Raw genomic sequence first — 12,113 nt, forward strand, 5'->3', positions numbered from 1 at the left:
ACAGAAACTGTCACCGCGAGGCGAAATTGAATTAAAATAGTCCTGCCTCGCCGAGCGCGACAAAAATCGAAATCCAATGATCGAACAGCGTTTTAATTCACGCTTTATTCCCCCGGCGATTCACGACGTTTCCAATGTAACGATTATCGAAGGGATGATTTCGAAGGTTTGCTGTTTGTAAATGGAGAAGTTGTCGTATTTTTCGCGATACATGTCGAAACGCAAATTGAAAGCTTTTATTCCCGTGGTACGCACGTATCGTAGAACGAGCGTTACGCGACTTCGTACGGAAATATTTCGCCGATCTTTATTTGCTGTTAAATCGAGGTATTGCAAAAGATAAAAGCTTTCATTTCGTTAAAGTATCGCAGAACGGTGGAATCGAATTTGCTCCGCGATTGAGAGCTAATAAGTGTTTAAATTTCCGGGAAAAAACCTGGTGTTCTCGTTGTTTTCGGGTAATTTACTCGAGCTCGTACTGTATACAAAGAAAAATGGATCGACTTTCTGGTTTCTGGTTTCGTTGAATTTCGAAAAAGAACGTGTAATTGCTTTGAGGTCCCGAAAGAGGAATATAAATTCAGAGCTTCCCTCTTTTTTAATTGATCCAATACATCTTTCATCATTAATCTGTCAAGCTGAAGAATGCTGAAAGTGTGTAGCGTTCGATTCGCGAAACGAACGTAAATTTTTCTCTTCCTACTTCGCACGTATGTACGTACTGTAACTTCTGGAAGCTGCCAGCTTCGAGATATTGGTACGCCGAGTAACGAGTTTACTTGTCTTTCCTGGTTAACAAGTTAATAGGCCACGGTGTAATTTATCCTGTTCGTTATCCCGCGGGACCTGCAAGCACCGGAGGTGGAACGTTGATTGTGAGATATAGGCGAGAGCCTCTCGCTACTCATAAGTGCGCTGTCTCTAGAGGGTACACGCAACTCGTAGCAGCTTCTCCTGCGCAAACTGTCGTCTATGCATAAAATTGCAGTAGCACGCGTTGTCTCGCTTAAAACAAAGAAGTATTTCCAATTCGCTCGTCTCGCAACCGTGCCAGTTCGGTTACTAAAAAGTGTGTAATTTTTAAAATGCGCGAGGGAGATCTTATCTTGGCTTATCGTCACTTCAGTTGCTTCAGTTTCATTATCTTCGTCGTTAAAAAGATATTAAAACGATATATAAACAAACTTTACAGATCAAATTCTTCGTAGATGCACAAATATTCGCTATTTGATTGTTTTTAGTTTCGTCAAATCTCAGACATCCCATCGATGGTCAGCTCCGTCTGAAAATGGCCCTTTGTCCGGCGCGGTCAGGGCGAAATCGTGCATCGATCGGCGGAGAGGAGGGGGAGGTAAAATTGCAAGGGATCATAGAGATACAGCGTATCCGTGTCGTTGCAGGTCTGCTCCTTTGTGGTGAACCGGCCGTACGCTGTGATCAGCTCGTGCGTCTCCTTCTGGATCCCTGGCTTGGTAATGATAGTGATGTACTGTAAGATCTACAAGGAGGCGGTCAGACAGAGGAAGGCGCTTAGCAGGACGTCCAGCAACATCGTGCTCAACAGCGTGCATCATCACAGGTCCTCGACCAGGCAACACCATCACCAGCAGATGCTGCTTCAAGCGGCTGCCGAAACCGGTGAGTTTGCAATATTACACGTACTACGTTTTAACGCCGGCGGCGCCGCTTCCGGTCTCTGTTCCGGTTCCACGGCCAGGATGGAAACGTCTGCCCGTTCTCACGGCAGAGTCATTTATTCTCTGACACAGTGTCGTTTCTCTTTCTGACAATCATTTTTGCACTCTTTGGATTAAAGGTCTCCCCTTTGGAACGAACGATAATTCTGGCCATAGAGCTGATCTTTCTTTTTCTTTTTTAGAACGATTATATTGTGGTTATACAATGATGATGACGAGTATAACGGGGGTCAAGAACATCGCTCGTAATTATTCGAACAGTTTTTACATTGTTACTCACTGCTAATTTCCATATTGTTACTTACTGGTGACAGTTTCCATATTGTTAAATATCGTTACTGTGGCTTTTGTTATTACTGTAACAAATGTTGTTTTGTTGTACTACGATCGTCCCTCTTTCACCACTAACGAGGCACACTTTTTACTTTATACGTTCATCCACTTCTCTATATTTTCTAACCGGTGTCATTCGTCATTCCATTGTGATTTCCATTATATTATTGTACTCTTTAGTCTGTGCCTCTTGCGACGTTTACTGTTTCGCTGTGTCCTCCATTACTTCACTGAAGCTTCCTCTATTTTATTATGTCTTCTGCTATTCTACTACATTACTATTTCACCGCGTCCTCAGTTACAGCACTGTGAAATAATTTCATTGTTTCGGTTATGTCCCCGATTATTCATAATCTTAGTACGACCATACTTGTTTCATTAGCATTCCACTGCGCCCTTCATTAGCGAGCCCTCGATAAAACTTTCTTTTCCTTCGCTTTCTTCTAATTGCTGCACCATTCAGCTGCATTACAAATTGATTGCAAATCAATTGTCGTCGATATCTTAAATTTTAATTATTCATGCATTAACTCTTGAATAACAATCACTCATTCGGATAGCTACGAGCGGCGGTCTCCGAATTAAGCTTCGACTTGATATTTAATTGAAAAAGTGATGAACGTTTGGTTCGTAGATCAAAGGCATATCGGCCCTCTTTTCGAAAACTTCGCGCCCATCAGAAAGTTTCAAACGAGTTTTCATAGGGGATATTGTTTAATTTTCATCGGGCAATTAAGCTATTGAGATATTCAAAGTATCTGAAAGCTTTTCAAGGCCGCTGAAGAGCTTCCATTTGGATAATAAGCGAGTTTCCTCGGCAACCTTCGCTTTGAGCTGTCCTCGAGGCGGTAATGGCAAATAAATCAATTTTCTACTGGCACGAATATGCTTGATTTAAATTTTAATTACTCTCGTATTGAAGATGAACTTTATTCGATTCAATGGAGGGAGCTTGATTAGATGTATGAATTTCACTCGAATTGCTGATTACACGTAAACATGCCAATATAAACGTTTCTCTTCAACGGAAAATAATAAATGTTGAAAATTTCTGAAAAAATATCAAAATATTTCTCAGCGAAGAAATTTTTACATAATCCCTTTTAAACAGACTTCAGTCGAGAAACAAAATCAAAGTCCATTGCAAAGCGACTCTTTGTTCGAGGGTTTCATTCGCGTGATTTCATCAGTGTCTTGCAAATTATTAATAATTACACGCAGTGTATAAATACCGATCGTTTCCCGGTGAGCCGTGTGCATCGAATTTCACTGTACAACATCGATAATTAATTGCAAGGTTTGCTCCCGAATTTCTGTTCCATCGAATGATCAATTTTTGGCTGCCGATAATTACCGGGAATATTCGAAAAGCACGTAGGCAGGTCTCGCCGCCAGTAGAAACCGGTGCGAGTGTTAATTGAAATTGATTACGAAAGTCTCACGCGACTCGAGAATTCCTCGACTGTCCTCGGCGTCAGAATTTTTTATTAATGATGGAAACCGATGATGGAAACGTTCCCGCCGAAAGTCTAACTTTTCCGTGCATTTTTAACGTCAAACCCTCGAAAATGAAATTATCGCTAAACGATTAATTGAAAAGAAAGCCAGCTCGAGATACCTCTGTGAGATCAATGAATTTCGCACTGATGTACGCAGATTTCTACTTTCACGAATTATAATTTAAAAAGTTTCCCAGAAAAAAAGTCGTTTTACTTTTATATTTTGAATATTTTATATATTCTGCGCTTTTACGCACTGTCGAATCATCTCCCATGCACAAAAATCCGCAGCATTTATTATCGACGTGATCGGATATGATGCGTGTTTGAGAAAGCGTAATTTATGGTCGGTGAATAACGCCGACGCGTCGAGACGCGACGCATAAAATGGCGGGGGATGTCACGAAGGTGGCCGGAACTGCATTTTCTTCCTGGCATTCCTGGCACGAGCCACGCTGGTATCACGGTTTAAAAGGGTAAGAGGATTCTGCGAGAGCGTTGCTCTCCCTTCTCGTTCATCAACAGAGAACGTTAGCCATGGAAACGTAAGAGCACAATCGCGAAAAAATCGGGACATTACTGGCCGGAGACTTCGGTGACACGCGATTCCTAAGACGATTAAGGCCTGAAAGAAGGATTACGTCTTCCATAATCGAGTTAGAACGCGTCGATAATACGAGCAAGAAGATCCATCGACCATTTTCCTCGTTAGTACTTTCCCCTCGAACAGCAGCGCTTTAAACTCATTCGTGGTTGATTTTGGATTTTCTTCGGATACGATTAACCTCTGCCTCGGAAACAAAATAAAAAAGAGACACTCTCGAATGAACGTCGCGTTTTAATACTCCTGATCTCTCAAATAAAAAAGAAACACTCAAATGAACGTCACGTTTCAACGTTCTTAATCTGTCAAATAAAAACGAAACTGAAGTAAATGTCACATTTTAATATTTTTTAATATTCTTAATATTCGCGTTTCCCGTCCTCGATTTGCCCCCAGAAAATTGTGACAGACACGGATTGAAAACACGGTTTAAGGAGGTTTCACGAGTTTCCGGAATCCACGAAAAACACATAAACGGTCGGCGTTTACAATTGCATTTTGATCGTCAGGCATTGCGGTTTACAATTAAGGTCGCCGATTGAAAGCGGTCGAAACGGTTGAACCTATTAAATGGGATTTCGCGGTCTCCTGATAAAATCGTGGCTTTCGGCTATTTTCGTTCGGTAGGCAATCGGTTCCGTATGGCTTCCGGTTATTATAGATGAATGGAAAAACTCGATCGATTTCGGAGGCCATCAGAATGTGGCATCAAACGGCGGAAAAGGGAGACGCTAGAGGAGGCTTTTGAACAACACGAATCAAATTTCATCAGTCAGTTGCGAATATAATTAAAAAGATGCTATTCAGATAGAAAATTGTTTCATCTACTATATTTTGGACTCTAGGTTCTAGACATTAGGTTCTTTTCCACATTATTCGTTTTCAAATACTAATGTTAATAGTGCCAAATACTTTGAAATAAGTTCTATTTGAAACGTGGATCGAATTGAAACTTTCTCGAGAGAAAGTAAAGTTCTCAGGTAAATAAATATTCTCAGAAATAAATGTTTCAGACAGAAGTTGATAATAAATATAAAAATTTTTCCTGCCGGAGAAAGAGATTGTTTGTTCAGTATGAGAAAAAAAGTTCTGAATATTTGTAGCAAATATTGACACTAAATGCTATTCGGTGAGTAGTATTTGAGCGCATAAACGGATTTTTAATTAAATGTTCTAAAATTCCACGGAAATTTTATTACACGGATTCTGTTCTACGAGGACACTGTTCAAAAGTGTGACACCTCTTTCTATAAAAATTCAACAAAAACAGATGCTTCTTTTTATAAAAAAAAAAAAAAACATACAGGAATTTTTTTCGAAGAAACGGAAAGAACCTTCCAATTAATTTCTAATTAATTTTAATTGATTCATCTTTGCTAGCTAATAAGTCAGAAAGAATCGGTTTGCGCACTCGCGCCATTGTTTCGACATTCTTGAACTGGCTGCGAACGCTCCGGAAGTCCTCTGGAATGAAAGAATATATATATGAATGGTATTCACGCATGATGAAAACGAACGAATGTTTTGTCTTTGGCTGAGCCGGAAAACGAGAGTGATGCTCGAAACGTCAACGATACAATGGTCCGTGCGAATATTCGCTGATCAAACGTGGGTGTTGAAAGATCGGTCAATCGAAAAAAGCATTAGTGTAAACTCGAGCGTGCGGTCGTCGCGAACGCGTCCGTAAAAAGTCGAAAAGTTTGAACGGCCACCTGCGTTTCGCTCTCTGTTTCCACCTGGTGAAAAATCCTGGTTAAATTGCTTTCGAATGTTTGCGTTCGATCGTTGGAACGACTTTCATCGATTTTTCAGATTTCTTGGTCCGTTTTCTTCTTAACAATTTCGTTCCGTTTTCCCTCTTGTAGACTTCAAATTCTCACGTCGATCGCCCTCTTTTCGCGAGATCGTTGTTAAAATTTAGCATTTCGTTTCATTTCATAATTTAGGTATGCCTGGAATTTTCCTGCCTCTGAAATAATGATTACCTTCTCATTTCTCTCGCATCAAGTTACATTCGAGAGTTCGTGTCCCTTGATAAATGAATCCTAATTAGATTCGTTGGCTGGAATCCTAATTAAATTTAGCAAAAAGCCTGCGTGCGTTTCCTTATTCTTTAAGATTAAAGATTCCTGTTAAAATGACATTGCCGTTGAAATTATCCGAGTCCAGTTATTGGACGATATCGAAAAGAGAATTGACATGTAAAATCCTTTCATTTCATTTTTTTTTTTTTTTGTAAAAATTTAAATTTAAATTTAAATTTTCGTTACACATTTAATACAAAAAGCGTGCTTGTTAAAAATCTCATATCACTTTCAAATTACTAGCGACTGGTATCTCGAAAAACTTTTGCAATTTTATATATCTCTGAATTGAACGGAGAATGCTAGAATCCGATACCCTTAATGAGTTTGAATGTGGATTAGCGGAATATTTAATGCCTATCAGTGATTCCAGCGTACTATTCTCGAGTTAGAAGGTATTCAAGAATGTTCGTACTATCGATTACACAATCGAGACGTACGAGTTTACAAAGCTCTTAGGAATGACTGTAGATTTCATTGAAACTAACATTCCTCGAGTTACCAGCCGCCAAATGGACGACTCGTATGGTATCGGTAATTGTGGAATATCTACGCCAAATAGCAAACAAAATTCAATTCGACGAGAATAGATACTCTAAAGCCATTAATTTTAATATTACTTGCACTGACACCGGACGTTAACTTTCGAACTATTTTCAAAAGTTAAAATATTTACAAAATTAAAGTACTCGAAAAATATAATGTTAAAATATTTTATTATACCTGATAAGTATAACGTTAACGTATTTAGAAAAATTCGAAATACCTAAAAATACTTTTTAACAATATTTACAAAATTAAAATACGTAAAGATACTTTTAATACTTAAGAAATATTTGAAAATTACATTCATTTTAAAAAGTTCAATTACTTCAAAGTTACAAATACTTGAAAATCAGTTTCATTCTCGAATCACTGTAGATCAAATCGATAGGCGAAGTGGATTCGTGTCACACGATTTTCAACAGCTTCGAGCTCGGTCGATACGGACGTGCGAGCGAGACGTCGCGACGTCGCGACGTCGATCGTGAAAAGCCATACGTGAAAGAAGGATGAAGCAGTTGAAAAGAAGGGACGGGCAAAGGTGGCATGGCCGATTTTGCGTCGCCTTTAATGACCGGTCATTAATAACAGCGTGGTACGTGTCGGAAATTTACGAGCGCGCCTGTTCAACTGCAGTTGCAACGAAATTACGAATCGACTGCAAGCCTCCCCTTCCCTCCCCTCCCAATCCCACACGCGGTGCGCAGAGGACTCACCGGCCAGCTGACCTTGACCCTTAAACGTATCCTGTCATCGCTGGCATTTTGTTCCGGCCGAAGAATCTGGGAATCATAGCGGCGGAGGGGCAGATCGAAAGCAGCGATACGCGCTATAATTTTCACTTTTTCTCGCGGTTCTTCGAACGATTTTCGATTTCCAGCCGGACGTTTCGGTCGTTTCGAAAGACAGCGAGAGCTGGCGTTAATATTCGTTAATGTAATCGCGCGGCGGGTTTATACGGACAACCGATTGGCTCGATGGATTTTTATTGCCGAGATGAAAAGTTTCGGAATTTGTTATTCCTCGTTTGAGAGGTCGTTTGTCAAGTTCGCTTTGAATTTTGTTAGAAGGTTCTTCGAGCTAGAGTTCACACTGTAGAGTTTTGTAACGACGGTTGGTTCGTAATGAACAACGTTCGTGAAATTTGGTAAAATATCACACGATCGCGAGGAGAGTGGGATGAACACATGCTCCCATCGAGTCGTAAATTATTTAATTCGAATGATGTGAATTTAAAGGCAATTGGTATCCAGTTGGTTTAACAACGCCTACGAAAGAAGGGAGAAGAAAAATGATTGATTTAATATTTTGTTGCTCGTCGTTGATCGAAAATTGATCGAAAGCGAGTCGAAGCCGTCGCTAATCGCGGATGGAGGCTGTCAGTAGTAACGGATCGCATAGATCAGCCGTAAGATTTCCTGTGTCTCGACCAGTGGCCTTGACCTTGCACGATCCCACATCATCGTCGGCATTCGAGCTGAATGGTGGTTAGCAGATCGAAAACGAAGGGGTGGGTGGCCGTGGAAGGTCAGGGTGATAGTTATCCCCAGCGGGGTATTTTTATTCTTGGAACGTTGCGAATGCAGTTCTATCGCTGGGAAATTGTTTTCGGTTACGTAAACAAGGAAATTTCCGGGCTGCATGACGAAGTCAAAGTTACACTCTTGCCAAGAGAAACGGCAATTACCAACGTTCGAAAAAAAATTGGCGTGGACCATTTTTTCTTTGTTTCCGAAATTTTTATTTATTTTCGTTTACCTCGTGCTCCGGCTGCGAGACGTTCTTGCCAAATTATTTTGTAATAAGACGTGTCGCATTGAAATTTGCATTGAAAGAAAACCAGATATTGTTGTGCCAAATGTTTTAATTAAAATGGAAATTAATGTAAATCGCATGGTCTTTAAATAATGGACAACAATTCCAGAACAAGAACAGAATGTATTCATGTTCATTGTCGCAGATTAAATAATCTAATGTGAATGAATTAAAACAGAAATACATGCAATTCTCAAAATATATTCAATATAGTCATCAAAATCGACATTTCAGTTCTTTTATTAGTCATTGAAGTTACGCACAGAAAATGGTCGAGAGCAGTGAAGTACCGATTTTAGTTTCTGCAACAATTAGCAAAGCCCTCGGTGGCGAACGTTGATAAATTAAGGTTCACCTGTCCAGAGAGAATGGCATTGTTGGATTATTCATACGTTTTATCAACAAATTTGGTTCTACGTGATTCGTCATTGTTCCCACGAAATACATATATACACATTGCTCGTCTGTGGACCATTTTTCACCACGTTTCCCGTGCTCTCATTCATTCGACTAACTGAAAGTTCGACGAAATCTATTATATTACTTTAATTACCGTTTCTTCGTGTTTCCATTTAGTTTATTATTCTGACTTGTTTTTAATTTTCTAAACGAGAATTATGAAACATTAAAGTGAATATTTCGTGCAACAATTTTGATTGTAGAACTCAGAGAGACTTGAGATTAAGTCTTACTTTTCGTGAAATAAACCCTGGGAAACGTCGTGATCATTATTCTCGGTCTTTGAGTTGTGCAACCTCAAGAGTTGAGATGTATGTCAAGCAATATTGCGCAAATGCAAGACAGTGCATAATTTCTCGTTTGAATAAGGTTGAAATTATGTTGCATGTTACATGTACGCTGTTGTTGGTATTATTTTCGGAATTAATAATTAATCAGGAATAAATAACTGGAGCAAATGAAACTTCTTTAAATCTTTCAAAAACGTATCTAGAATTATTCTATTTCAATTGTTTTCAACTACGTTGGTTATTACGTTCCTGTTAAAATTTTTGATAGCAATATTGCACGCATCGATAGCAACGTAGTTGACGTAATTTTAGATATAGTATCGATTTGCATACACGTGTCGTTATAAAACAATGTAGAAATGCAACAGAATTATATGATTACATTTGCACGTGTTGTTGGAAAAAGTTGGATAATATTATCCTCCTTCGCGACCACTGTCAGCATTAATTTTACCGAATTTTTTCGACAACCAACGAAATACTTAATCTTTCAATTAATCGCAACAGTTGAATCATTTTTGATTTTGATTGATGTCGCGAGATAAATTGAGTTGGGAGGACAAGTGGATCGCACTATTTTTTGTTGTTAGAAACTTTCACGAATAAAAAAATCGTAGTAAAGAAAAAAAGAAAAATGCGAGAAATCTAGAAGATCGATATGCTGGAAAGATATACTGGAAATTACACTTTTCAAACGCCATCTTCTCAACTTCGTTCTGAACTTCATTAAAAAGCAGCCAACACCACTCTCCCGCGCTGATCGCTGAAAATCGATTCTACGTCCCCGGCTACTTCAATTTTCTCACCGCGACAACCATCAAGACCCCAACCATCGAATCAGACTTCACGACCAAGATTTCTCGAGGCGATCAAGACCAGGTTCACTACTCTGCCCCCGTGACCTCCACTCTCCACGGTTGCGTAATCACAGAAGGGTAACATAGGCTGACAGGGGGCGCTCCCGATATTTACAGCGGACTGTTTTCAAATATGTATATCGCTTTATACTCGAATTGACAAGTGGGACGATCGATATTCGGCGGCGGTGCCGCCGAGTGCACCCTCTCTCCTTCTTCTCTGTTGCGCTTACGCCGGGTTCGTGCAATCGCCAAACTTTCGCCAAGTTTCTCGCCAGGCTGCGGAAATCACGTATTAATCGAATTAATCATCTACAGTCACTTACAAAAATATCTGAACGATGAAAATTTTTTTTTTTTTTTTTAGAATGTGCGTGTATAGGAACTTGAAATTTCATTGCTGCTGTGATGTTATAATTTCCAAAGCGCAGAATTTAGGACGTCGAAGTCTGGAACTTGGAACTCTTTTTAAAAAAGCTTAGAACTTGGGATTTTCTCTGTGACAAATTTTTCAATAAATCAGAAAATTTCCAAAGCATAGAATTTAGGATAATCTGGAATTTTTTTTTTGAAGTTTAGAACTTAGAATTTTCTCTGTGACAAATTTTTCAATCAGAAAATTTCCAAAGCATAGAATTTAGGATAATCTGGAATTTTTTTTTAAAGTTTAGAACTTAGAATTTTCTCTGTGACAAATTTTTTAATAAATCAGAAAATTTCCAAAGCATAGAATTTAGGATAATCTGGAATTTTTTTTTGAAGTTTAGAACTTAGAATTTTCTCTGTGACAAATTTTTCAATAAATCAGAAAATTTCCAAAGCATAGAATTTAAGGTAATTGAAATCTTGAATTTTTGTTTAAAATTTAGAACTTAGAATTTTCTCTGTGACAAGTTTTTCAATAAATCAAAAAATTTCTGGAGCATAGAATTTAAAGTAATTGAAATCTTGAATTTCTGTTTAAAATTTAGAACTTAGAATTTTCTCTGTGACAAGTTTTTCAATAAATTAGAAAATTTCCAACGTACAAAATTTAGGAGAATTGAAATTTGGAACTTGAAAGGCTTTTTTTAAAAACTTTAAAACTTAGAATTTTTTTTACAAATTTTCTCAATAAATTAGAGAATTCAATGCACAGAATTCAGGACATTGAATAAGAACTTCAAATCCTAGAATTTTCTTCGTGACAAATTTTTCAATAAATTAGAGAATTAGAATTAAACAATTAAACATTTTTTGAACGTTTTAGAAAACTATTTAGAACCAGGAATTTTCTTCATAAATTTATATATCAGAGAAAATTTACAACTGACGTTTACTTGACTCAGGAATTTTTCCGTGAGTTTGAAGTACAAGAATCTGAAAGTCAGAATTGAGATTGATACTCGCATCAAGCATGCAGATTAGTGGAAGGATCGGCAAAGAATCGAATCGTTCGCGTTTCATCGCAGACCAGATGTTGTACGTGATTTCCAAGTCGTTCTAGTCGCGGAATCATTCGATACTTTCAATATTTACGTTCACAACGCGTGCTTCCCTTTGAATCAATAATATTGATTGCATGCAAACAGCGATGGAATATAATCAAGCGCTATCGCGATCAGCTGCGATTCTAAACTTGTGAAGGATCGCTCGACTTTCTTCCCGATTACTAACATACAAATTACTCGTTGAATTCAAGAAGACAATTTGAGACGTCTCGATGATTTGAAGGATATTTTACTGCTTCTACGTTTGAATCAGAGCGAAAAGATATAGTACACGGATCTTCATACTTTATCTTCACTGTTTCTCGAAGCTAAAGAGAGCTGATTTTGCTTGTCGAACATCTGACAAGCTTATTACTCGATTGAATAAGTCACCAACGATCAACTTATTGTTAGATTAGGTCGTGCAATGTGTATTAAGATTAATTTTTAAAGTTTCAAGGAT

The 12,113-nt window shown here is 38.4% G+C and overlaps 1 protein-coding gene across 1 annotated transcript in view; it reads left to right on the forward strand.

Annotated features, from left to right (window-relative positions):
- Positions 1-12,113, forward strand: part of LOC122538102 (octopamine receptor beta-3R-like) — a 31,203-nt gene that overhangs the window by 12,333 nt on the left and 6,757 nt on the right. Inside the window, exon 3 of the mRNA XM_043671865.1 lies at positions 1,401-1,658. Within this exon, the coding sequence (XP_043527800.1) occupies positions 1,401-1,658 (258 nt within the window). The remainder of the gene's footprint in view (positions 1-1,400; positions 1,659-12,113) is intronic.

This window comes from Frieseomelitta varia, unplaced genomic scaffold (genome assembly GCF_011392965.1).
Source record: "Frieseomelitta varia isolate USP_RPSP 00005682 unplaced genomic scaffold, Fvar_1.2 scaffold_961, whole genome shotgun sequence".
Lineage (NCBI taxonomy): Eukaryota > Metazoa > Arthropoda > Insecta > Hymenoptera > Apidae > Frieseomelitta > Frieseomelitta varia.